This window comes from Melanerpes formicivorus, unplaced genomic scaffold (genome assembly GCF_026170545.1).
Source record: "Melanerpes formicivorus ecotype bairdi unplaced genomic scaffold, bMelFor1.0.p_v2 SCAF_7, whole genome shotgun sequence".
Taxonomy (NCBI): Eukaryota; Metazoa; Chordata; class Aves; order Piciformes; family Picidae; genus Melanerpes; species Melanerpes formicivorus.
In genome coordinates this window covers 27,600,697-27,627,542 of record NW_027142359.1, presented here as the reverse complement: position 1 = coordinate 27,627,542, position 26,846 = coordinate 27,600,697, and the positions used below count along the sequence as shown (strand labels likewise).

Genomic DNA, 26,846 nt, shown 5'->3' with positions numbered 1-26,846 from the left:
TCCTTTCACGTGTGTTTGTGCATGTGATTAAGGTTTCTCTATTCCTATCAATATTTATCTAAAATAGGGAGTCAGTTGCAAAGTGGTTGTGTCTTAACTGAAATCATAATCCTCTCCAGACCACCTATTTCGAGCATGGAATGACTTAGGAGGAGGAGGAAACAGTTGGGTTTTGAAGATCTTTCTCCTTGACTTGCATTTGCTGTAGTGTTTTTCCTTTTTTTCTTCTTTTTTCCTCCTTCCCCTTTTTTCCTCCTTCCCCTTTTTTCCTCCTTCCCCTTTTTTCCTCCTTCCCCTTTTTTCCTCCTTCCCCTTTTTTCCTCCTTCCCCTTTTTTCCTCCTTCCCCTTTTTTCCTCCTTCCCCTTTTTTCCTCCTTCCCCTTTTTTCCTCCTTCCCCTTTTTTCCTCCTTCCCCTTTTTTCCTCCTTCCCCTTTTTTCCTCCTTCCCCTTTTTTCCTCCTTCCCCTTTTTTCCTCCTTCCCCTTTTTTCCTCCTTCCCCTTTTTTCCTCCTTCCCCTTTTTTCCTCCTTCCCCTTTTTTCCTCCTTCCCCTTTTTTCCTCCTTCCCCTTTTTTCCTCCTTCCCCTTTTTTCCTCCTTCCCCTTTTTTCCTCCTTCCCCTTTTTTCCTCCTTCCCCTTTTTTCCTCCTTCCCCTTTTTTCCTCCCTTCAGGAGGAGAGAGAAGGAAAGCACAGCTCAAAGCGGAATGTCACATGTCAGGACCTGTAGTTGGCATCTTCATTAAAAGGATACAAAAAGCTCTCAGGCCCCTGTTTTGAATGTCATAATGCCTATCAGCCATCCTGACTAAAAAGAACTTAATAAATATTGTGGATAATTTTGCAAATTCAGTGATTTGTTGTTTTAGTCTGAAACCTGATATTTCACATTTTTGGGGCGGTTGGTGGTCCCATTTGTCTTTGCAGTCTGGATTAAGACAGAGTTATGTAATGATTGTGTTTGATTTTCTACTTCAGTGGAGCAGCGCGACTTCATTGGAGTGGATGACACAGGGAAAAGATTGCTCTTCATGGCTAATGAAGCTGACTTGGATGAAGAACTTGTCATTAAAAGATCCATCCTTCAGAAGTAAGCTTATGAGTCCTTGTAATAGAAACTGAACTTGGGATGGGGGAAAATAACTGGACCAGGAGAGATGGTTGAAGATAAAGTAGGATGAGAAGGGAAAAGGAAATGCAGCTTTGGCACCATTCATTGAACAGTACTTTATTATTCATTACGTCATTAAAACCAATTGTTAGTCTTGTCTGATACCAGTGTCACTATAGTTCAGATACATTTTAGAGTCAGAAGTGGTGGACCATGTTCTTTGCATGAAATGCTAGTCTCATGGGCTGAGACCCAAATGGATTTACAGGGTAGCTGATTTTTACACTCATCCGTGTATGAGGCACAAAACTTCAGCTATTTTTCCAGGTTCAAGAAGATTCATTAGAGAATCCAGGTTATAGTCACCATTAAACTGCACTGGAGACTTGAATGAATTTATTAAATATGTCAGAACAGCTGCACAGCATAATTCATGTCCATTAGTAGAATGAAAGATGGCTTGTTGCTCTTTACACTTTTCTGTACAGCGATTGTAGTTTTCTTTGACACACATTGTCTGACATGTTCTGTGGGAAGCTCTACTGACTCCTTGAGAGGCCAAGCTTTGTAGACCGTCCCGGGCTGACAGTCAGGCTTTCACCTCTGTGAGATTAGACACCTGTGGGACAGTCATCTGAAAGCTGGGAAAATCATCCCTGTGGACCCTGTAAGTCAAGGCAGCAGATATCTGGGGTCTGCTCTCAGATAAATCTCTTCTGTGAAAATGCCTCCGATATGTGTTGTAGGCCACAGCTAAATGTAATCTTTCTTTCAACATTCTGCTGCCAGGTGGGAGGGAGGTGCTGTGTGCCCATGGAAAGATGACCCCTCTTTACCCATGTGTAAGGATTAGCTTAGGAGGAAGGTGGTCAAGAGTGAGCCCTGTTAACTGCTGTGATGGGAAAAGCCTGTCCCAACGTGTTTTCACTGTCTCTCTCCTGGCTTTTTCTTGGTAATGGCAGGGACCAGGCTTCAGGCAAGCCTTCTGTACATACACAGCAGCTGATCTGCATAGCGTAGGAAGTTCAGCGCTGTTGCATTCTGTGTTGTTGCACAAACAAAGACTAATAGATGTATTTTGGGTTAAGGGGGAATATTATTACTTCCTCCTGTTGCTAGCTGGTGACTGTGGTGTAATGACTTAGAAACTGCTGTAACGTGTGATCTTAGTTGACCTCTGATTTTACAGGTTCATCTAACCAGAGGATTCTCATTCCTGTTACCCTATAGCTAAATTAATCAGGCTTTATCCTGCAAGCCCAGCTTTGCCTACAGGAACACCTGTTCAGTTGCACTGTCTTCAGATCTTCTTGAGCATAACTGTTGGCGATTTAGTAAATGTAGTGTTGGTGATATACAGATGGGATAAAAATCTGTCTTATGTTTCCATATGCACAGCTATGAAAACCAATGTAAAGCATTAGCCACCCTCCATGTAAAGCCCATACATCATAGGGTAGTCTAAAAGCACAGAGAGAAGGCCTAAGTATTAATAAGGAAGGAAAAAAACCAACCAAAAATGCTCTGAAGCACCAGGCAGAAGCGTTGGGCCAGTGTCCACCACGATCAGCCTCTGACATCTCTAACTGCCTGCTCTGTATGGATGCTTCTGCACTCTCTCTGTTTTACAGCTGCCATCTTGGAGAAGCTCTGGGGGAAGCAAAAGAGTATATGGAAATTGTCAGATATTTTCAAACGAGGCAATTCCAGGTTAGCAACAACTGTGGGAGCTCTAGGAAGACAAAGTGTTGGCAGCCAGCGATATTTTAACCACTGGGTTGTCTAGACCTGCTCAAGCCCTGACTTTCTCGTGTGAGAAACAAAAGCAATGCTTAAAACAATCTTTGAAGTCTTCTCTTTCTTTTTTTTTTTAATACATCATAGTAAAGCAAGGAGGGGAAAGAAAAAGAAGAGCAAGCCCAATCTCGTTTTCTTCATGGATCACTTGAACTGACTGACTTTCAGCTACCATGTTGGCCGTTTCTTGATCTCTGGACTTTGTTTTGATGAAATCAGACTTTGTGGCAAGATGGGAGAATTTCCAGTACACTCATTTGTTCCTCTGTGAAATACAATAGGCATTTTGAGGGTGTTGCTTTTGTTTGTTTTGCTTTTAATGGTCTCTTTGAAGGGCTATAATGGTCTTGTTAAGTGAACTCAAGCACTGAAAGAGTTCTAGTTTTTCTCTTCAGATCCCTCTCTTTTTTCCATTCTCTTTTTTCTCCCCCTTTCTAAGGAGGGGATAGAGGAGGGACAGGGAGGGAGTGGTGAAAGGAATGAGAAGAGGGAAGATGAACTTTTCTTTAAAGCTAGGAATCTGGTTACTGGTAAAAATCTAGATCCTATACAGAAATGGTTCAAAGGACCTTTGGCTTCCCCTCCTCACAGGAGGGAAGTTGTGTTGACAAAACATCCAAAGCTGTAGAACGCTAATTCAAATCCTTGAAGAAAAACCTTTTTCCTGACCTTTGCCTTCTTCCTATCATTGGATTTCACGCCCTTCACTTTCCTACCATAAAAGAGCAGCTGGTGGGGAGGGACAGAGGAAAACACACATTCTCCTGAGTACCTGTTGAGTATTAAATATTTATTTGCTTTTTGACTCAAGACATTTTGTAATAATGAAAGTGTTACAGAATGAAACGTTTTAGTAGGATTTTTAAGTTCATGATGTAACCTCTGTTTCTCTTTCTCAGCTTGGTTAGGATGGCTTTTCCAGATTTGTTGTTTTGATTTATTTTGGGGGTTTGTGAATTGTGGATAGCTATTTTGGTTTTCAGAATGTCTCTCCTTGTTACACCACAGAAAGAAGGCAGCATTTTGCTCCTTTGCTTGCCAGAACAAATCTGGCAAAGCTTTGCATTCAGCTGTTAAAATTGCCTTTTTTTTTTCCCCTCCCTGTGCTGTTAATCACCCTGATGACCTGATGACAAGTCCCTCAGGTATAGTCCTCCCTCCACTAAACAAGTGCAAAGCAGCATCAAGTACGTGCAACCAGGAATATTTTGGTGTGCATCAGGAAGGGGTCAGGAGACAAAAGTTATTTGTGGTGCCTAGAGAGACTGATGCTGCTGGGGAAAGCATTTTCAAGGAAATGGTTCCCTGTTTGGGTAATGAGAGCTTATAAAAAGCCATGAGCTGCCTGTGTGTGTCACTCACTTTGCCAAATAGCTGCAAGATGAGATACTAGAATGAAAGAAGTACAGTTTGGGGAAGTTTCAGAGCTAGCTTTGGGCCCTTTGAAGAAAAAAAAAAACCCAAAGTTATGTGCTCATCCTGGAGCCTGGTTTTGCTGGTGACATCTCGCTGACTTGGGTCTTGGCAGGATGAAGGAGTGAGGAAATGATGAGAATTCCATAGCTGCTGCCTTGGCTTTCGGAGGGGGCAAAGGTATTTGTTTTCAAAGCATGATTACAATGGATGGGGAGCATTTTGCTCCACCTCTGATATTTATGGTCATGCAAAGTGAGACAGTAAAAGACACCTGTTGGAGCAGGTCTAAATTTGGAGCATTTCCTTTTAAGATCTTGTGGGCTGTGTAAGGGTGAGTTCAGCCTTCGTGGGTGTTCTGTCTGCACAGATGCAGGTGCAGGGCTTCTTCTAGAGAATATGTTAATAAATCACTGTGACAATCCCAGCTACTTATTACCTCATGTGATTCAGACAAAAAGGAATACCTCATCTGTAAATATATACAGTACTAACATTACTAACCTTGAAGTAACAATACAGATCTGTTTTTAAGATATTTTAATAAAGAGAGGGGGGTAAGATGGGGGAGTTTTTCTTCCTTTCCCTTTGCATCATGAGAGCGAAAATGAATAGTGTAGTATAATTTTAAATGGCAGTGTTGCCAAGTGGGTAGGTAATGGGAGTTCAGGAATAGTTTTGATACACTTGATTTCCTTTCTGTTGCCTTGGGATATTGCTCCTTTTTCTTTTCCTTTTTCTTTTCCTTTTTCTTTTCCTTTTTCTTTTCCTTTTTCTTTTCCTTTTTCTTTTCCTTTTTCTTTTCCTTTTTCTTTTCCTTTTTCTTTTCCTTTTTCTTTTCCTTTTTCTTTTCCTTTTTCTTTTCCTTTTTCTTTTCCTTTTTCTTTTCCTTTTTCTTTTCCTTTTTCTTTTCCTTTTTCTTTTCCTTTTTCTTTTCCTTTTTCTTTTCCTTTTTCTTTTCCTTTTTCTTTTCCTTTTTCTTTTCCTTTTTCTTTTCCTTTTTCTTTTCCTTTTTCTTTTCCTTTTTCTTTTCCTTTTTCTTTTCCTGTAAGTGGATCATATATAAACACACTGCAACTGCTTCAGTGTTTCTGTTCTCTGAAACTGCTCTCATTGGGGAAAGTGGCATCTCTGAAACACTCTTCCACCTCTGTGGTGGTTCTTTTGAATTTTTTTTTTCCTTTTAAAACCTGCTTCATGAGAAAGGCTGGGAATGACACTGGTATAGGCAGATGTGCCACTGTGTAAAGCACCCTAAACTTACAGCATGGGCCGATGTAATTTTCTAGATCCCGTGAAGGGGGTCTGTCACCTCCAGCTTGCCCTGTTCTGAATGTCTGATGTAGTACTTCAAAAGCCACATGTGTCAAAATGAGTTACATTACTCTCAGTAGCTTGAACAGCAGGGCTTTGATAAGTTGGTTCTTTTTACTTAGTGTGTTAGGGAGTGGTCTCCCCAAGCACTGCCACTGGCAAGGAAGCGGGGGGGGGGGGTGTGCAATAACCTAATTCAGTAGGAAAATCCTGAGGAGCAACTCAGGGCAGACCAAGGAGCAAGAACTCTTTGCTGAGCTCAGCTGTCTACCTGCTGAATATGTGTATCACGGTGTTCCTGTGTTCATTTTCACTATTACCAAACTTTTGCTACTAAGTTTCCTTTGCATTCAAGAGATATTTTGAGGAATGCCATGGAAAGATGTTAGATCTATCTTTTCTTTTCCCCTCTAAAATGTGACTTCTAAAGAGTGTTGTGTAGATCTTCATTTCTTCCCTGTTAGTCTGGGTCTGGTCTTGCAGTTGTTCCAGATCTGCTCTCTTCATAAATAAAAATAATGAGGTTTTTTTTTCTGACTAGTATTCTGATTAGTTCTGTTTGGCTCCTCCATCACAAAACCAGAAATTGCATGTGTTGATTTAGGTAATAATCCTTTTGCAGATGCACAAGACAGAAAAGAATCTGGTTCCCCCTTCTAGAACTGAATTGGTTTCACAGTACTAGTAGGAATTTAGAAAGCTGTAAAAAGTTATTTTAGCCAGTAAAGCAAGCAGATCTGACTCTGAATCAAAACAGGGGAACTAAGTCTAGTGAATAAGAGGGTGTGAGTTTTACATACTAACTTCTCAGACTATAACCACACTTTAAAAATGTTGCTGTAGCTTTAATCACATTTCTTTACAAAAGAGGATTTTGCAGAACATTGCAGAAAAAAAACTTACTGGCCTGTGAGTTGTTGTTTGAGCCATGAGTTGGAAGTAGATGTTCTCAAGATGCCCTTGGAGGTCTTGCATGCCTGTTTAGATGTTTCTCAGTTCACTGAGTAGCATTAGCCCCTTAAATAAACCCCCAAAAGCTCACCCTTTTATCATGCATTTAAATTTTGCTCTCCTTGCTCTGCCTTTCTTGTGAATATTAGAATTAGAATAAACCAGGTTGGAAGAGACCTTCAAGATCATCGTGTCCAACCCATCAACCAATCCAACCCACCTAAACAACTAACCCATGGCACCAAGCACCCCATCAAGTCTCCTCCTGAACACCTCCAATGATGGTGACTCCACCACCTCCCCAGGCAGCCCATTCCAATGGGCAATCACTCTCTCTGTATAGAACTTCTTCCTAACATACAATCTAAACCTCCCCTGGCACAGCCTGAGACTGTGTCCTCTTGTTCTGGTACTGGCTGCCTGGGAGAAGAGACCAACATCTGCCTGTCTACAACCTCCCTTCAGGTAGTTGTAGAGAGTAATAAGGTCATCCCTGAGTCTCCTATTCTCCAGGCTGAGCAACCCCAGCTCCCTCAGCCTTTCCTCATAGGGCTTGTGTTCCAAACCCCTCACCAACTTTGTTGCCCTTCTCTGGACTCGTTCCAGCAAGTCAACATCCTTCCTAAACTGAGGGGCCCAGAACTGGACACAGTACTCAAGGTGTGGCCTAACCAGTGCAGTGTACAGGGGCAATATGATGGGACGAGCATAGCCTTCAACTTCAGGAATGGAGTAATTTTAACATGCTTTATTGTTTCTAAAATGGATGCTGCCAAATACATGGGAAACATTTTTATGTGGTACTTTTGTACGTTATGCTTCTACAGTAGCTGTGAGCATAGTGTCAAAGCAGTCAGACATTGATTTGATATTTTAAAGAACATGGTGCTATTTCTGATTTTTCATACTGTTGCTTCCACGAGATTCTGTTGTGTTCCACTGATGGCCATGTTATTTTATTAATTGCCTGGGGGAGGGTTGAAAGGCATGCACAGGTTCTATTTATAAAAGAAAGGTTCTATTTATAAAAGAAAGGTCATGCCCCCCCCATGTCCTGTCACTTGTACAGGTAAGAAATTGTGAATTCTGGAATAGTAGCAGGAACTTCTGTTGAATGTAGTGATAGAAAGACTTATTGGCAACAGGTTTAATTTTACTGCAAGATTATTGCCAATGTTACAGCATGCATAAAACTAAAAACAGAGAGCATGAGGCTCAGCATTTGGTTTCTAATCGTCAGTAAATGTATGTTGCGCAGATCGTCGTTAGTCATTTGTCTGTCTGCTGTGGTCTCAGGCCAGCACTTAGCCCTTGGTTTGGTTTTACTTTTCAGAGGTTTCAAAGGAGGAAGGGATGACTGTATTGCTTGGACACCCCTGAGTCCATGTGACTTGGTAAATGCAGTGCTCTGGGTGAGTCATCAGGTTGGACAGCACTGAAGTTGAATCTTCTTGTTACTCACACTCAGGCTTAGGTCTTGAAAAGATGACAAATGGTCTGTTCATTTTAGTAGGATGTCTTGATACTTTGATACAGTTGCCACTGTGTATTCTTTAGCAGTGCTGTGAATTAGTTTGTTTCGCTGAGTGGATGGGAAATATAGCTGTCACCAGCTGGTTTTGTGATGTATTTACCCTATTTGATCTAAATGTAATCTGTATGACCTTAAAGTTTCTCTGAACGGCTAGGGGAGAGATGAGGAATGATCATTACTTGCTTTCAATGTATATTTTCAGCCTTAGTGTGTATTCAGTATATCTGCCCGTTACAATCTTAGAGTTTCAGCTTGTGTCCAGTGATCCCAGAATGACCAGTATGTGACAGAGGGGCACAGACTCCTTATTGTGTGTTTGGGATGGTACAGAGAGGAAAAAAAGCCAAAGGTCAGAGGAGTTATCCCTGCTTGTGCGAGCACTGTCAGGCTCTCCCCTACCACATGTCTGCCATGTGTTCCTCATCAGCGGGATGTGGAACTCCATGACGCAGAGCAGACTGGAATGCAGTGTTAGTTAACACCCGCCGTTGGGGAATTTATCAGCCAATGTGGAATGGGGGGGGGGGGGAGGAAGCAGCCTAGTTTAAAGCAAAGTAAGGGTGAAATGAGGCATGTGACTGTTCCTCTTCAGTTAAAAGGTCTGATTCTGCTTGGGGCTGAGGTCTTGGCTCACGAGCCCGGCCAAAGCTTGTGGTTCCCTTAGTGTTGTGTGTAATTGAGTTCTTTTTTCAATCCTTTAAATTGTCATGCTTAGCAGAAGATTTTTGCAGTAGGCTCGAGGGAAATACCCTTGGGATTTTTGCAAGGAACCATTCATCAAATTTATTGTAAGAAACCTGGACTTTGAAGAACCTTTCCTTCATCCCGATGGCTAACTTGCCAGGGTACATAAAAGTGATAGCCTCTCCATTAAAATTAGCTACACTTGGTATCAGTTGAACTGTAGTTGCATAATATTTTTAGTGTTGATTTATTACATTCATGGGTACTGTGAACTCCAACCTGGCTGATTTATTGTGAAGTTTAGCACTGCTAAGAATATTGTGAAAGCCATAATGGAAAGAGTCACATAATTAGCTGGTTGAAGGTAAATATGGGCCTGCAATCCCTGTGATCCTTACTGGGTCCACGTTCTGCTTTACTCCCAGCAAATACACATCTTTGAAAATGTTTCCATTCATTCAGAATACAATGCTGAATTCCCTCTTGAATAGCTGTAGTGTGGTTCTCCCCAAACAGCATTGTGCTGGCAGTTTCTGGAATTACACAGGAAATGAAGAGCGTAGCACACTTTCCTTTCTCTTGCTAAGACATGCTCCCTGGGAGTTCTTCCAGTAGATCAAGTAAATAGGAGAGATCTATTCCTAAGGGCAGCATGTCCTCTGTGTTTCTGCTTTGAGAAATCCTAATTTTCTCTGGCTTTAAATCCTTCCCTTCTTCATCAAATTTATTGCACCATTTCCCCAGCTAGAGAAGATCTGATAGTGATTCCTTTTACAATCAGTAAAACTTCTTTTCCGCTTGTCTTAGAGATTTCTTACAGGATTCTCCTTGCCCAGTCACCAAATACGATATTCTCTGTTAAGAATTACTTCTTAAGAATATACTTCTTAAATATTACTTCTTAACTTAAGAATATACTTCTGTGAAGAAGTGGCAATGCAGAATGCAGTATCCTGCTTAATGACTCATTCTAACGATAACTTACACGTACCTGCATATTGGCTGGCAGTAGCTGTTGCTATCACTTGGGTCAATCATCTTGAAATCCTTTAAGCTATAATAAAACATGTGGAGAGGGGAGGCAGCAGAAGCTCAAGATTTTGAAAAGGCTGGGTCAGTCAGTACAGAGAGATTTGGCTGATGGACTTTAATTAAACTCCAAGGGCTGGAAGCAGACCAGTGAGAAAGCAAGGAAAATTGAGTTAAAGCTCAACTTCTAGCTCTCCTGCATATAAATCCTCCAGCAGCTGGTGATATTTGCAAGAGTGCAGAAATCTGCCTTTCAGTATTCCCTTTGATTATAGTTTTTTTTTCCCTTTGCTTTATTATTCCCAAGGTGTAGCATTAAATATCATTTCAGAGGCCGTATGTGTCCCTAAGTTCTCTGTCCTGTCCCCGTGTCACACGTTCATTCCTGGATGCATGTATGTGTAACACGTAGCTTTGTTCGCTGATGCACCGGGACAGCATTTGTGGAACTAGGTATGTTGTTTGTGGTGGTGGGTTTTTTTTTTTTCCACTGCCAAGCTAGTGACATCATTTCTGAAAATACCTCTGAAATTCCCACATCTGTGACTTTGAGCCTTAGCCATGTAGAACAGTAATAATTGAATCATGACCAGCAGTGCCATAAATTTCAACTAAAGTATCAGGCAAGAAGTCGGATTCCCGTTTCTGCTGTTGTTAGAGATATTTATGCAGGGCAGGTCTTTCAGCAAGTGTGATTATTTTCAGAGAGGCCCTCTCTCCATTCTTGCATTAGAATGTGCTGGGGATGTGTGTGGGGAATGGCACCTGACAAACAGCAGCCAGACAGAAGAAATAAAATCCCTTGGGAATGAGACTTCTCTTTATGGCTGTTTTTCACTTCTAAGGCCACTTGAAAAATACTGTTCTTCAGGTAGATCTCCTTCCTAGATCTCTGGGTTAGCATTTGGGTGCCTGCCATTTTCCCAGACCAAGGAGCTACTGAAGGCTTAAGCTTTTCAAGTAGGAAAGTATGCAAGCACATATTTTGCAGCACCAGACGCTATTGAAAGAATAACGGACCCTTCCCACATTCAACTCCATTCTTCTTGAACTCGCTCCCAGACTTCTGGAGCCACTGTGCTAGCAAATGATTACATTCTGCTTCTCTTCCCTAACTCTTCCTAAACAAAATGTTAATTGAGACGTTGATTTATACAATTTAGATTCCTTTGTGAAGTCAGTGTAGTTAAAAGCAGCTTCTGGCTATTGAGGGGTTAGATCAGTGAGACAAATAAGTGCTTGCTGGTATGTTTTTCTCTCCCTCACCCTCTGAGAAAATAATATGTATTTCAGATTTAATATGTCTCTTGCATATGGTTGACTTAGATGTACCCCATGATAGTCTAACTCTGGCATGTGTGTTTTCTGACTTATTGTTGTGAGAAGAAAGCAACCTGAAAACAAGTAAACTTTTGGGCATTTTTTTTTCCTCAGCCCTTGATGTTTGTCAACTGAAAAGAAGATATGATAACAATGATGTTACATAAATTCCAGGCTTTCATGTTTAACAGGGATAACCTCATGCCTTGGGTGAAAAAATTGACTTCTCATGTTTTGGACAACTGTTGACTTAAAAGGTTTGCAGGAAAATTGTCTGAGCTTACTTCTCAGTAATCTGCTCTTGTCTTTGAGGGGGAAAAAAACAGATATTAAAAGTTAATCTGTTTGACTGTTGTAAAGAACCATTAAAATAAGTAACCTTTGTGTTTACAGAAGAAGGGTTCTTTTGTTCTACACGTGACCTGGTGCTGGAAAGGGTAAAAAATAACATGTGGATTGATGTGCTGTCACCTGTTTGCATTAAGAATGTCTTGTCATTAATACACAGAGAGATCTCACTTCTCTACTTGGCTTTGTGGCCTTGAGAAGTCCACTTAATGTTTATCTCTCATAGTTTCTTTTCTTTTTAAAATGAGTATTACTTTCCTGTCTCACAGGGACATCACTCATGAATGTGAGTATGTCAGTAGTGTAAATGTAAAATGCTGCTCCGAGTACAAGGTATTTATTTGTTGACTTTCCTGCATGTAGAATCAGAAGAGTAGCTGTTAAAATGGCCTGCAGGAAGCAGCTGATGTAACACTGCATATGGCATGAGCTACAGGCCATGTTTAAACCTACATTTTCAATTTCAGCACTTGAATTTCTGTATGACAGACACCAGTAGCATTTGAATGTATTACTGTATAGCTTATTGTGTGTTATGTTGTGAAGTACTGCTGTCCTGATCACTCTACTGTCCTTTCCATGCACTGATTCTGCAGTTTTTCACACAAAACCATAAAAATATGTACAACGAAACAGTAAGTTTCCTTTTGAATCAACAAGCCAGTGTTGCTCCTGAGCATACATGATCCAATTTTTACATAGGTGCTTCCTTGCATGCACAGGGGTTGGAGTGGCTGGAGAGCTCCCAAACAGAGAGGGACCTGGGGGTACTGATCGACAGCTGCCTGAATATGAGCCAGCAGTGTGCCCAGGTGGCCAAGAGGGCCAATGGCATCCTGGACTGCATTAGGAATAGTGTGGCCAGCAGGAGCAGGGAAGTCATTGTGCCCCTGTACTCTCCATTGGTTAGGCTGCACCTTGAGTCCTGTGTCCAATTCTGGGCCCCTCAGTTTAAGAAGGACATCAAAACACTTGAACATGTCCAGAGAAGGGCAACAAGGCTGGGGAGAGGCCTTGAGCACAAGCCCTATGAGGAGAGGCTGAGGGAGCTGGGGTTGTTTAGCCTGGAGAAGAGGAGGCTCAGGGGTGACCTCATTGCCCTCTACAACTACCTGAAGGGTGGTTGTATCCAGGAAGGGGTTGGTCTCTCCTCCCAGGCAACCAGCACCAGAACAAGGGGACACAGTCTCAAGCTGCACCAAGGGGAGGTTTAGACTCGAGGTGAGGAGAAAGTTCTTCACCGAGCGAGTCATTGGTCATTGGAATGTGCTGCCCAGGGAGGTGGTGGAGTCACTGTCCCTGGAGGCGTTCAAGAGGAGATTGGACGTGGCACTTGGTGCCATGGTCTAGTCATGGGGTCTGTGTTGATAGGTTGGACTTGATATTCCTCGAGGTCTCTTCCAACCTTAGTTATACTGTAATACTGTGATACATGAAGTGGTTTTACAGATGCTGTCTTGAGTCTGGCAGAGCTCATAGCAATACCCGTGGGCTAACGTGGTGTGAGTGGCTGCACTGCTGCCAGGATCAGGCTGGGCTGGCAGAGCAGCTCTCCAGGTGAGGAGTGCTCACCTTTGAGGCTTGGGGCATACTGTGGAGCATTCAGAAGGAGCCAGTTCTGGTGCAGAAACAGTATCATCTGGGCTTCACAGGTCTATATTAGTCTGAATAAAGCAGAAAAAGTGAGGAGTAAGTTTCTTTAATCCTTGCTGCTTTTTTTCCCCTCTTTTTTTTTCCTGCTCTCCACTTCCAGTGTGGCCACCTGATGGCAGCTTTTAAATTCTGAGATAAGGATTTTGGGTTTGTTGCCCATATGTATGGCTTCAATCAGCACTTTCTGGTTCCAGCAGAATGCAAATATCAAACAAGGATAATCTTTTATACTTGTTCAGATAGCTTGCTGTTCTCAGCCAAAGGGTAATTGCCATGTAAATTTAGAAGGTGATCACTCAAAAAACCAACTGCTTTCATTTCTCCTAAACATTTTTACCTTGAGTACTGTGTCCAGTTCTAGTCCCCTCAGTTTAAGAAGGACATTGAGATACTTGAACACGTCCAGAGAAGGGCAATGAGGCTGGTGAGAGGCCTTGAGCACAAGCCCCTCAAGGAGAGGCTGAGGGAGCTGAGATTGTTTAGGCTGGATTAGGCTGAGATTGTATTGCTGGTCAATGCCTGGAAAGTTATTGTATGGTCAGGAGGTGAAAGCTGAACCGAGCTGTTCATCGTCAAAATGGTTGAAAGGAACCATGATGATGGGAAGGTGGTGCTGCACTGCAATGACTTGAGAACAAAATCACTTGTATTCTGTGCACTTGGGAGAGTCAAGGACCAACTTCACTGTACACAAGTGAAAGATGTTGGAGCCCTATCTTTGTAGAGCATGGATATAGAGTTTTAGATGAAGTAGGAAAGAGAAGAATTGATGAGCCTCATAAGCATTCCTTGTGGGTAGATATTGACTTGAACTTTCATATTATCTCTGAAAATGGATAATATCACAGATTCATAGAATGGTTTAGGTTGGAAGGGACCTTCAACATCATGTGTTTCCACCCCCTCTGCCATGGCAGGGACAGCTTTTACAAGACCAGGTTACTCAAGACCTCATCTACCCTGGCCTTGAATGCCTTTAGGGAGGGGGCATCTACAACCTCCCTGGGCAACCTGTTCCAATGTCTCTTCTTATTTTACCCTCTCAGATGTAAAAGCAAAAATATCTCAGACTTCTGGGAATATTTAACTAACATGACAAAGAACAAGCAGCCAAAGTCTGTGGATCAAAAGACAATGAAAAAAGTGTATGAGAACCATTCTAGTAGTTCTGTTTGTTCCCTTAAGCAAAAGCGTCCTCCCTGCCACTCTTTGTGCTTTGCATCCTGAATGGAATCCAGTGCTCACCTCTCTGAGGAAGTCATTTTTGTAGTCCCATTGAATAGAATAGAATAAACCAGGTTGGAAGAGACTTTCAAGATCATTGTGTCCAACCTATCATCCAACACCACCCAACCAACTAAACCATGCAACCAAGCACCCTGTCAAGTCTCCTCCTGAACACCTCCAGTGATGGTGACTCCACCACCCCCTCGGGCAGCCCATTCCAGTGGGCAATCACTCTCTCTGTGTAAAACTTCCTCCTGACCTCCAGCCTAAACCTCCCCTGGCACAGCCTGATACTGTGTCCTCTTGTTCTGGTACTGGTTGCCTGGGAGAAGAGACCAACCTCTGCCTGTCTACAACCCCCCTTCAGGTAGTTGTAGACAGCAATAAGGTCACCCCTGAGTCTCCTCCAGGCTAAGCAACCCCAGCTCCCTCAGCCTCTCCTCACAGGGCTTGTGTTCCAAGCCCCTTACCAGCTTCGTTGCCCTTCTCTGGACTCATTCCAGCAAGTCAACATCCTTCCTAAACTGAGGGGCCCAGAACTGGACACAGTACTCGAGGTGTGGCCTAACCAGTGTAGTGTACAGGGGCAGAATGACCTCCCTGCTCCTGCTGGCCACACTGCTCTTGATGCAGGAACAATAGTAAGACCCAAAGCTGAGACTGAGTTATCAGAAAGTAAGGAGCAAGAGCTCTGCTGTAACCTGATCATTTGGTGCTTGCTAAGCTGAGATTTTTACCAGTTGCCTTTTCTCCCTGCATTCATTAATGTAGTTATTTCATCACTGAATGACAGCGTATTGTTACGCACTGCTGTCGCTTTTAGCTTCATTTTGAAAGGAGAGGTGATTTTCCTTGCCAGCAGTAGAGCTGGTGTGCTGCATGGTGTGTACTTCCAGAAATTCCTCCAGGCCTTCAGTTTGTATTTGAGTTTTGGCCGGTTGGCCAAGAATACACAATCCAATCGATCCGCTCACGTTTTTAATTGAGAACATACATACTTTGTATATATACATATATATATAAAAAAAAAGACTCATTTTCATGAAAGGAAGAGCCCCTGGAAGTATGTTGGGAAATTCTTACCTGCACCTGGGCATAGAAAAAGCTTAGGAATCAATTTTGTGTGTACCCATTGTGTACTTGTTTGTTTTTTATCCACGTACGTCAGAGGTCTGAACGCAAACAAAGCATGCCATGCAGGCTAATTAAATCAGTGCCTCCGTGGAAGAGCTTAGTTTCTGGAATTGCTCTTGTAAATGTGAGATATAAACAAAAACCTAGTTATTTTTATATCATTTCCCTTTGCCTCTTGTACGTGATTCTGGAAGTTGGAGAGTTATATGTTTATGCCTCTTTTTATAGCAGAATATTTGCGGGGCTGAATTTTTATTGCAGCATAATTCCTGGTTTCCTTGAAGCTGAACAAGGCTACTGTACAGTGGGAGCACACATTCATTTGGGTTGCTGTGAAAAGGCTGTTCATTTAAAACTGTCAAGGCAGCAAATTGTTCTCAAGTGTTTCTTCACTGAGTTGTTTGTTGCTTTTGTAGAAATGGCTGCTTCAGCCACAGAAGGTAAATTCAGAGCTTTTCCTGAAAGGAGGATGTGCAAAGAACAAACAGCGTTTAAGCCAGTGGGATCCTACTGTCCCTCCTTCAGCCCCTACCTACATGGGCATGATGCAGCTGTCATTGCAGTTTATTCTGTTTCACATTCACAGTATCACCAAGGTTGGAAGAGACCTCAAAGATCATTGAGTCCAAACTGTCACCACAGACCTCATGACCAAGTGCCACGTCCAGTCCCCTCTTGAACACCTTCAGGCACGGTGACTCCACCACCTCCCTGGGCAGCACATTCCAATGACGAACTAACGAAGTTCACCTGTGCACTGTGATGAGCAGTCTCCAGAGGCTCCTTTTTATCTGAGGCTGGCTTTAGTTTGTTCATTCTTGGCTGATTTCTGGCTTCCTTGTATAAGAGTCACCATCACTGGAGGTGTTCAGGAGGAGACTTGATAGGGTGCTTGGTTGCATGGTTTAGTTGGTTGGGTGGTGTTGGATGATAGGTTGGACACGATGATCTCGAAGGTCTCTTCCAACCTGGTCTGGTCTGGTCTGGTCTATTCTAGTCTAGTCTAGTCTGTTCGACACAGTCTCAGGCTGCGCCAGGGGAGGTTCAGGCTGGAGGTCAGGAGGAAGTTTTACACAGGGAGAGTGATTGCCCACGGGAATGGGCTGCCTGGGGAGGTGGTGGAGTCACCATCACTGGAGGTGTTCAGGAGGAGACTTGACAGGGTGCTTGGTTGCATGGTTTAGTTGATTAGGTGGTGTTGGATGATGGGTTGGACGCGATGATCTTGAAGGTCTCTTCCAACCTTGTCTGGTCTGGTCTATTCTATTCTATTCTATTCTATTCTATTCTATTCTATTCTATTCTATTCTATTCTATTCTATTCTAGCTCTGGCCAGCCTGATCTAGTGTGGAGTGTCCCTGCCCATGGCAGTGGGGTTGGAACTAGATGATCCTTGTGGTCCCTTCCAACCCTGAATGATACTATGATTCTATTCTATTCTATTCTATTCTATTCTATTCTATTCTATTCTAATTGTGCTTGTTCTTTTAAAATGCAGAACACAAAGATCCTGCCCATCTTAAAAGTTTGGAGTCTAAATGGATTGTGCAGTTATGGATATGGCCTTTGCTCCCATTATACGTGACATTCCAGCTCTTCAGAATAAACCTATTCCCTAGTGAATTCCAATATAATAATAAAAAAAAAAAATCTACTGTTTATGGGGAGTGCAGCTTCTGTGGTGTGGATAACCATGAAATGCAAAAAAAAAAAAAAGCCTTTTGTTTTTAATAGAAACTTACTTTGAGAGCAGAGCCCAGAAGCATGGGATTTTTAGAAGTAAACTAGGCTTTTAAGGCTTCCTGTTCATTTTGATTGTGCTTACTGCTGCTTACCTCTCTCTGATTTTTAGGTTTTTAACTGTTCTCTGCAAATATGTTGTGGACTTGGCCCTTTTTTCCATACAACTAATACAGCCTAGAGAGTTAGCACAGGTCTTTATAGTTCCAGATTATTTCTAATCCATTTTTTTTTCCTTTACAAACCAAGGGCAGGACTGTACACGAAATCTCTGTTATTGTATTTGTGCTTTGTACTCGGGTACTTGTTGACTGTTTTACAAGCCAGTAACGTAGTAGCCACAGGCTAGGAAGCTTGCCCAAAAATCTGGCATATTTAATTAGTGCTAGTAAACAAGAAGAGTTTCAAATTTAATTTTTCCTTCTTTAATTCCTATAAACCTCAAGCCATTTAAAGCTTAATTTTGACACTAGTTTCGTTTATGCAGTTGGATAATACTGAAACGTTCCCCAGCCACAGATGGAATAGACCCAGTCTATGCCAAGCAAGAAGGGAATAGAAGTTGTTTTGTTTTACTGGTATCTGAGGTTGCCATAAAATTGTAAATGATAATCTTCAAGTCATCCACCATCCATTTTCTTTTTATTTCTGTTAGGCTAAGCATTTCAGGATGAGGAGGAAACTGTCCTACCATGGGTTTTAGCCTTGTAAAGGAAAAGGACTGGATTTGTTGCCATTCTGGTCTTTGTACAAAGAGCTGTTCTAAGAGCAAATTACAGAGGCATTTGAACTTTGTGACTTGCCATAGCAAATTTATTGCTTCTAGGCCATGAGGTTTAGCTCACTACCGCAGGTGGCATGAGCTGCAGAGGGTTCAGTTGCTGTCTTCTCTCTTGCTCTTCAATACCAGCTTGTGATGACTGGTGAAAAATGTTTCTCTGCTACTGCTTTCGTTATTAGAGACCACTGAAGTTTAGGTTCATTGCTGAAACCACACTGTCTGCAGACAAGTAGTGTGCTGTTGTCTTCTTATCACGGCAATAAAATATTGCTGATTTTGCCCAAAGCCTAGACTTTGCAATGCAACCAGGAAAAATAAAGGGGGTGTGTATGTGTGTGTGGTTAAATTCTGCAATTAAATGAGGAATGTCATACTAGCTGTCCAGACACTTTTTCTTTCAAGAACATTTTGTTTGCTTGTGTGTCTACTTCTTGTTATAAAGGCAGCTCCCACCTACTGTCTGAGCTGAGTTGGCACATGCTGGGCTGTGCAGGAAAGCATCCTTGTTTGCATGGAGTTTCCTAGTCAGTAGTAATGATCCCAGAGAAGTTAACCTACCACTCAAAGCACCATCTCACTGCACTGAATTTGCCAGGATTTTCTTCTGCCCTCTGCAGTGTTCTAATTGCCATATTATCACTGTTCAAAAGGAGTGAAATTCCTCCTACCCAACCTTAAGCTGTTAGTCAGGTCCTAGTAATAGGTGAAAGATGAGAAGGATTTTGGGAAATTCTTATCTTTCCTCAGTGAAGTTTACAGTTTTGTTCAGTTGGGCTTAATGCTGTAGTATCATAGTATCAGTCAGGGTTGGAAAGGACCACAAGGATCATCTAGTTCCAACCCCCCTGCCATGGGCAGGGACACCTCACACTAGATCAGGCTGGCCAGAGCCTCATCCAGCCTGGGCTTAAACACCTCCAGGGCTGGGGCCTCAACCACCTCCCTGGACAACCCATTCCAGGGCTTCACCACTCTCATGGTGAAGAACCTCCTCCTCACATCCAGCCTGAATCTCCCCACCTCCAGCTTCATTCTATTCCCCCTAGTCCTATCACTACCTGAGTACTTCAACTTCAGTGTCCTCTGAAAAGCATTTTAGATATAAGCTCAGTTTCTCATGGTAATATGAAGCAACAACTTCTGTTACATTGATTAACAAATCTGGAACTTTTAAATTATGAGTAGTCTAATTTAACCAGAAACTAATCCAGTGTGGTTGTAAGCACTGCAATTGCTTGTTGGATTTGGACTTTGGGTGGATGTTAACCTCTTTTTGTGGTAGTGACAAATTTTGCTGTATCTTGTCTTCATTCCTTTAGTTTTCCTGATAATTCCATTCATCATCCCATGGTATTGCTAATGGTGTTTTGTAAAATGCTAGATATTAGAAGAGGAGAGAGACTTGGGAGTGCTGGTGGACAAGAAGCTCAACATGAGCTCTCAGTGTGCACTTGCAGCCCGCAAAGCCAGTCAGATCCTGGGCTGCATCAGGAGAAGTGTGGCCAGCAGGTCGAGGGAGGTGATCCTCCCCCTCTACTCAGCCCTGGTGAGACCCCACCTGGAGTACTGTGTCCAGTTCTGGAGCCCCTATTACAAGAGGGATGTGGAGGTGCTGGAAGGTGTCCAGAGAAGGGCCACAGGGATGATCAGAGGGCTGGAGCACCTCTCCTATGAGGACAGACTGAAGGAGTTGGGGCTGTTCAGTCTGGAGAAGAGAAGGCTCCCAGGTGGCCTTCCAGTATCTGAAGGGGGCCTACAAGAAGGCTGGGTAAGGACTTCTCAGGATCTTAGGTAGTGATAGGACTAGGAGGAATGGAATTAAGCTGGCGGTGGGGAGATTCAGGCTGGATGTGAGGAGGAGGTTCTTCACCATGAGAGTGGTGAAGCCCTGGAATGGGTTGTCCAGGGAGGTGGTTGAGGCCCCGTCCCTGGAGGTGTTTAAGCCCAGGCTGGCTGAGGCTCTGGCCAGCCTGATCTAGTGTGGGGTGTCCCTGCCCATGGCAGGGGGTTTGGAACTAGATGATCCTTGTGGTCCCTTCCAACCCTGAATGATACTATGATACTATGATAATTAATCTTATTCTGTTGAAAAGACGAGAGATGTCTGCAAGTAGCTTCAGTCTGAATTCAGTTCTGCTTTGGTTTGTAAATTCTGCTGTCACTCTGAAAAAACAATGCTGCATGTTCTAAACTTAAAGCTTTGTTTTCATGAGGTTCTTATTAATACTGTCAGAATATTAGCTGATAAAGTGAACAGTTTGTGTTCTTTTAAACTATAAAGGAACACGAGTATCTCTGTGTTTCTTGTGTGGTGCTCCTATTACTTGAGGTATTCTTTCACTGCAGAACTGAGCTGTACTCTTATGCTGATGGTGTCCCAAGCCCCAACAGCTCTTTACATCCTGAAACCTTGTAGCTCAAGATTGACGTTGCCCTACCCTAAATCCAGGTTGCCATGTCTCTAAGGATGTATCTGAATACACTGGCTGAGTCATGACTTCAGTGTAGCCAAGTTGGGAAACCCCTCTGTTTTTCTGTAGGGAAGCAAGATTCATCAAATCTGACAGCTAATAGCTTAGTGTAGGTTCCCCTAAAATGTATTTTTCTTCCATGTACCCATTCAGTGTTGCTGAGATGCAGAGTAGCCTGTGACGTGGCAGTCACTGCCAGACTGACTTCTGCAGTGGCAGCAGAGGCAAGTGCTGTGCCCACTTTAATTTATGCATGAGATAAAGCTGTCTTTATTATCTGGTTAAGTATTTGATAACCAGAGTTGTTTGGATCTTGTCAGGGTGAAGTGTGGTTCCTGTGTCACCAAATGCTGAAGTGTTCAGGTTTAAAGGGAGTTGAGATTTGAATAGATACAACTGTAAAAGCTTATTGTGAATCAAAAGTGAGGTAGAAGCAGTAGGTTCCAGTGGGAAATCAAAAGGGAACACAGGTTAAAGCTGAGAAGGCTACAGACTCTCAAGGATCAGGAGCTAAAGATAATTCACTTAACAGTAGATGAAGGAAATAAGCATTGCTAGATTTGTTGCAGAAGACATCCTACATGGGCTGGATTTGGGTAGGTTTTGGTAATTTAAACCATAACACTTGACTTTTTCCTATCTTTGGCTTCAAAGCTCATGTGTTCTTGCTTTCTTGACTATGTGTTGGAGGGGAGCCAGATGCTGCTTTATCTAATACATAACACATACTGCTCTTTCTTCTCTTCTATCCCTAATGATCTGCTATCAGACACTTGTCAGGTTGTTCTCCAGTCCCATGAAATGGAGCTGTTTTGAATACAAGTATCTTCTACAGTAAGACTCACAAACATGCATCTTCCATCATGAGAACTCATTTGCTTGTCTAGTTAAGATCCTAGCAAAGGGAAGTAAGTCAGCAGGTGTGGCCTGTGCACGGTAACAGGTTTAAAGAGGGATTTTTCATTTTCTTGAACTGGTGCTGCAGAAGTGAGTGATTTTCATGAGGTACCTGGAGGGCTACTCACAATAGGAAACCAAAAGTATGTGTCACAGCTTCAGCTTATCCTGCTCCTGGACCCTGTGAAGTGAAAACGATAATGCTGATTTTGACTTTGTTTTTTCCACTTATGCTTTCACTTGTCATCTAAGGTTGGGCAAGGGAGGATTTCTTTTTGCCTGTTTTAGTAGTCCAAAGGCATGCCACTACCTTAAATTCCCAAATATTGCAGATCATAGATTCTCAGTAAAAACCCATCTCACCTGGGAGATGCAGAAGGTCTCTGGGGCCTTATGGAGCAGGCAATCACGCTGCCAGGTACCATTTTGTTCGTCTTTGAGTCGAGGCCAGTGATATAAAGAAAGTGTGGTGGCCTTGCTGTGTTTAAGCTGTATATTGCTAGTGGCCTACAGCTTTGACCTAGTGTTCAGTTTCACTATTTCCCAGGCATTTACTGTAACTATGTGATTTAAGAAAATATATCATATGACTGCTGCTCAGCCCTTTGGGAACTGGCGTAGGAGGGATCAGCAGGAGCTGCTGTTCTTCAGTAGCTTTTGTGTAATCCTCCAGCTACAGTTGTTTGCTTAAAACTTGTTCTTCTTATGTCTTGTCATCCTTTCAGCCCTAGTGATCTTAGGGAGCAATTTACTAAGGTGAATTTCCATGATGCAGGAAGCAAAATAAGCTGAAAATTGGAAACGATTAGGGTTGCCAGGTGCAGACTTTTAGTCCTTTTTCTTTCTGTAGCAAAGAAAGCAATTCCCAAAGCTTGATTAAATCTCTTAAATCACAGTTTAGCCAGCATAAGAAAAATAAGCTCAAATACCAGATCTGAACCAAGTGACTAAGCCATGTCCCATTGTGTTGGAATTGAATTGGTTGTAGTGCACAATAATCTACTTTATTGTCATCCTGGCCTTAACTGTAGCATAAGATGATTACATTGAATGTGTGTAATAATAAGGCTTACACTTTGTATATACTGCTTTAAATATTTTGGCAGACCATAGAAAGAACCTTTACGTGCAGGGCTTGATTAATCCTTTTCCTCTGTGTATAGAACAAGTAGCTGCCAGAGCTCAAGGGTAAAACCTATTAATAATGTCTCTGGCAGTCCTTGCCCTCCTTCACAGTGTATTCTCTTCTGTTCACACTCAACTCCATACTTATTATCATTTTGGTCTCTCTCTTTTGCTCTCCCAGCTTCAACATAGCAGTTGGGGTATTCCAGCAAACTTGAATGTGGTATAAAAGTGTCTACTATAAAATATTTGCGTGAAGTCTCTTCTTCCAGCGACAAGGAGAGAGAGCAGGGGCAGGGGCACTGTGGGGAGCTCAGGCCCCTGTGTTATTTCCTACAGCTGTTAGCACTCAGTATGGCAGAGAAGATCCTAAGAATGAAGTTTGGGGAAATGCTCTCCCCAGCAGCTGTGTGTGGTGTGCTCCTGGGAAGATGCACGTGCATCCAGTGGTGTGGCCGTGCACCCCCAGGGAGTCCTCCCTGGACTTAGGGTGGGAGAGGAATTACTCTTGTACTCACTTTCATATGGGAAGCTGAAGCAGGGTGAAGGAAAATATTTTCTATAAGGTTATGGGATGAGTTAGCTGCACAGCCACTGGCACCCTCATTGTCCAGGACTGAAGTAAAGAGAGATGTTAACATCAAAGCAGAGTGCTGGTGCAATGATGATGACTCTGGGGGACATGCCACCAGCTTATTGAGAACCATTACTGACCTTAAAGAATACTAATTCTGACTGCTAACCTATACTCCTTGTACTAGAGGAAATTATTTGATCTTGGGGTTTCAGTGGAAGTTGGTTCCTTTACCAGAAAGTTTTCAGCCTGTTTCTGTCAGAATTAGGTTTATGGTTTGCATTACAGTCTCACGGGTATATTAATAATATAATGCAACAAAGAAAAATGACACATGGTGAAGGCCTTAAATGAAAATATTTATTATTCAGAAGGCTTGCAAGCAACTTAGGTCACCAGATCAGCAAAACATTTTCATTTGTAAAGTGCTTTCCATTCCTGACATAGTGCCTCTTCAGAAGCAGCAGCTGTGAGGGTGGATTGGTAGGACGTTTACTAGAGGATGGATATTCAGCTGCGAATGTGCTGTGTGCCCCTTGCCAGGTCCTCAGGGCACCAATGCACTTATTGCACTCCTGTCTTTGTAAATAAGGTTGTTTCAAAACTGAAGGAAGGAAAACAGTGAGGGGGTGCCTTGGAGCTGGGAAACTGAGGTCAAGGTTACACGAGGCCCACACCATGTGCTGTAAGACACTTCATGGTATCATGTGCTGTCTTGAAATCTCAAGCAATTGCTTTTCTGTGTCCTTTTCATCTACACAGCACAGAGGTATTCCTCATAGCCAAAACTGAACCACCCCAGCAGCAGCATGCTTTAATTAAGCTCTGCTCCCCCTCCTCTGTAGCCCTCTAGGAGAGGGGTGCTGGAGGCCCTGCAGGCACAGGGGTTTGGGGGGGTCCCAGCCTGAGCCGCTCTGGCTGCTGCGGTTCAGCCCAGAGGTGGCAGCATTTCACTGGTGGGCAAAGGAGCCCGGGACACAGTGGGGACATTCATCGGGCTAAGTGCTTTGGGATCTTTTTGGCCAAAAGCACTGTGTAAAATAAAAATTTTAAAAAATTTTAAAAAATTAAGGTCATAAGGTGTCTGGGATTTTTGAAGAGCCAACGCTAACAGTGCTCTTTTATTATGAGTGAGTTTACAGCCAAGAGCTGTCCCGTAAATGAGCAATGCGAGTTAGGGATTTTCCCCCCCCCGCCCCCTTTAAAAGTAGGAACACTTGAGACATTAAAGGTGGTCTGGCAGTTTTTGCTGTGAGACTCCTCTTCGTGTTGATCTGTACGCTGGCTTTGTGTCAGCACGAGAGCACCAGCTCCACGCACGCAGTTTGGGGTCAGCAGTGTGTGCCTGAACTGCAGGGCACGCTTCTTCCCTCAAGAATACAGTACGTAGCGTGAAGGCTAGGAGGAATGTGGTAGGCCGTTTGGCTACATGGCCTGTGTGAGCTACATGCAGTTAATTAGAGTACAGAATGCATAGTTTGCACTCAGTGTGCTGTTGTTTACTTCTTTTGGAGGGGTGTGGGGGGGAAGGTGAACTACTACCCCCTAAGCCCACAGTGGATGTAATTCAGGTATTGGTTCAGGAGCCAGGTTAATAGCAGCTATGAGTGGATTTTTATTGTGTCATTGCTCGGATTAGTGTTAAAGTACAGACAGCCTCAGGTCCTTCAGCTTATTTAAAAACCTTCATATTTTCCGTCAACAGCTGTATGAAGTTAAAGGGAAAGAGGCCATGGGATTTCTCTTTCTCAGCTAGTTTATTTGTGAGGTGGTGAGGTTAATGTGGCAATATCCCATGCTTAGTAGAGAGGCTTTTTGGCTTTGAGCATTGTGTGCGCTCCCTTCAGATTTATGATTTTGACCCCAGCCTGGCATTATCACACTGTCAGTGGGAGTGCAGGGCTGGTTTGAACCTCCAGCTCTTGGTGGTAATCTCTCTTAATTAGTTTACAGTTGAAACAATTGTCCGGCTTTTTGCCTTTAAACAAGGGAAGTTTGCTCTATGAGTGGTTGATTTTCCTGAGGGAGGAAATCCTGAGGGAGGTTATCAGGGAGAGAAAAGCCCTGGGCTCCACTTTCAAAGCAATGCCATGTATGAAGCATGCATCAATCCTGTTAGTACTGCTTATTATTTCACAATGGCGTGTCAGGCATTACGGGCACAGACCTTTCTAAGGACTCTTGCAGACCTTTATGCACCCTCATCCTAAGTCAGGATTTTGTGGAATTATGTGCTAATCAAAGCTAATTTTACACGTTAAATAGCATTCTTTGAAATTGCTCTTTTAATTGCTGATCTTTCCCTGACTCTTCCACAGATCTCCCCGAGCCTCCTCTTTGCCGACTTTCTGCCAGGGAGCCCTCGGAGCCTCATCATTAGGGCTAAAACCTGCCACCGCTTAACATAACACACAGAGCTTACAACTGGGAGCAGCCCCCTCCCTTGCCTGGGAGCACAGACAATAATAGACACTATAGTGGCAGCACCAATGGAAGTTTTACCATGTATTTTAATGACTTGTGCTTGATTACGCTTGCTAGATTGAACCGAAGTTCATTTAGTAATTGGTACGATTCTTAGAGGGCTCACATTTGACATTCCTTGCTCATTAAAGAGCTCCAACAGTGGCTGTTACCACTTTCATCTCAACGGTGACCCTCTCAGATATATAACCATTCTTTCTCTTTTGATAAACCACCCAACCCAGCATTCATTAACACTTAACCATCTGCAGCCAGCCCCTCCTTGTACCTTCTCCCTCGCTTTGATGGTATAATTAAAAGCCTTCTGTATTATCTCCCTCAGAGCGATAGATGTAGGTGCGTCAGCTCCCGGCACATGCATTGTTTGTTATTCAGTTCTTTCTGTATCAGCTGTTCCTCATGACGGGCTCATTTTTCATATGCTGTAAAGATTAGCTGATGGAGTGGGAGATCAGAGGCAGGAGGAGAGGGAGTGTGGCTTTCGATATTAGTAACCAGATGCTCATTTGAAATGGTGATAGAGTTTGCTGTTATCTGTTAGATTATTTGGCTCCTTGGCTCTTACGTGAAGATAAACTGGTTTGAGCGCTAGTCAATGAAAATTAGCATCATCTTTAGTGGCTTGTTATGATAGCGTGCTCTTATCAGTCTGGTTTAGTGTGGCTGCTCTCTCCTTGAGTCTGGTTTACAGAAATGGCAGCTTTGTTTATGCATGTGCCCAAACTTGCCTGTTTGACCTTTGTAGCTGTGATTATAATATTAATCTATGGGACTATTCTGTTGCAAATCACTTAGGTGGTCTGTATTCCAGAGGATTTTCATTGTGGGTCCTCCCTCTTGTCCAGCATGATGTTCTGTTATTGTTAGTATACTCTACATTGAAAGCTAGCTCAGAGCAGTGTTTCAGTACATCTTGTTGTCTGGGTGGTTTTTGTGGGGGGTTTTTTGTGTGCAATGGAGCTGCAGCTAGGACGGCACTGTGCTACTGTCTGTCCACTTACTCTGATTTTTGTATCACTTTGTTATAAAGTTGCTTAGCTACAGAAAAACTTGGTACAATGCTTGCCTGCAGATACAAGCTTCAGCCCACAAATCTTTGGTGTCCCGCGGTGTAGCTAAATACTGTTACTCCAGTTTACGGGTGGGGAGACTGTGTAAGAGCTGGGCAGACACTGGCAGCGCAGCCACCATTTATTGGGGAGTTCCAATTTTGAACTTTGCTGCTTGATGTCATACCCTTGCAGCCTTCCCCTCTCTTGTA

The 26,846-nt window shown here is 43.0% G+C and overlaps 1 protein-coding gene across 1 annotated transcript in view; it reads left to right on the top strand.

The window, feature by feature from the left end:
- EIF2B3 (eukaryotic translation initiation factor 2B subunit gamma) overlaps positions 1 to 26,846 on the top strand; it is a 112,476-nt gene that overhangs the window by 30,561 nt on the left and 55,069 nt on the right. The window contains exon 5 of the mRNA XM_068141593.1: positions 976 to 1,087. Within this exon, the coding sequence (XP_067997694.1) occupies positions 976 to 1,087 (112 nt within the window). The remainder of the gene's footprint in view (positions 1 to 975; positions 1,088 to 26,846) is intronic.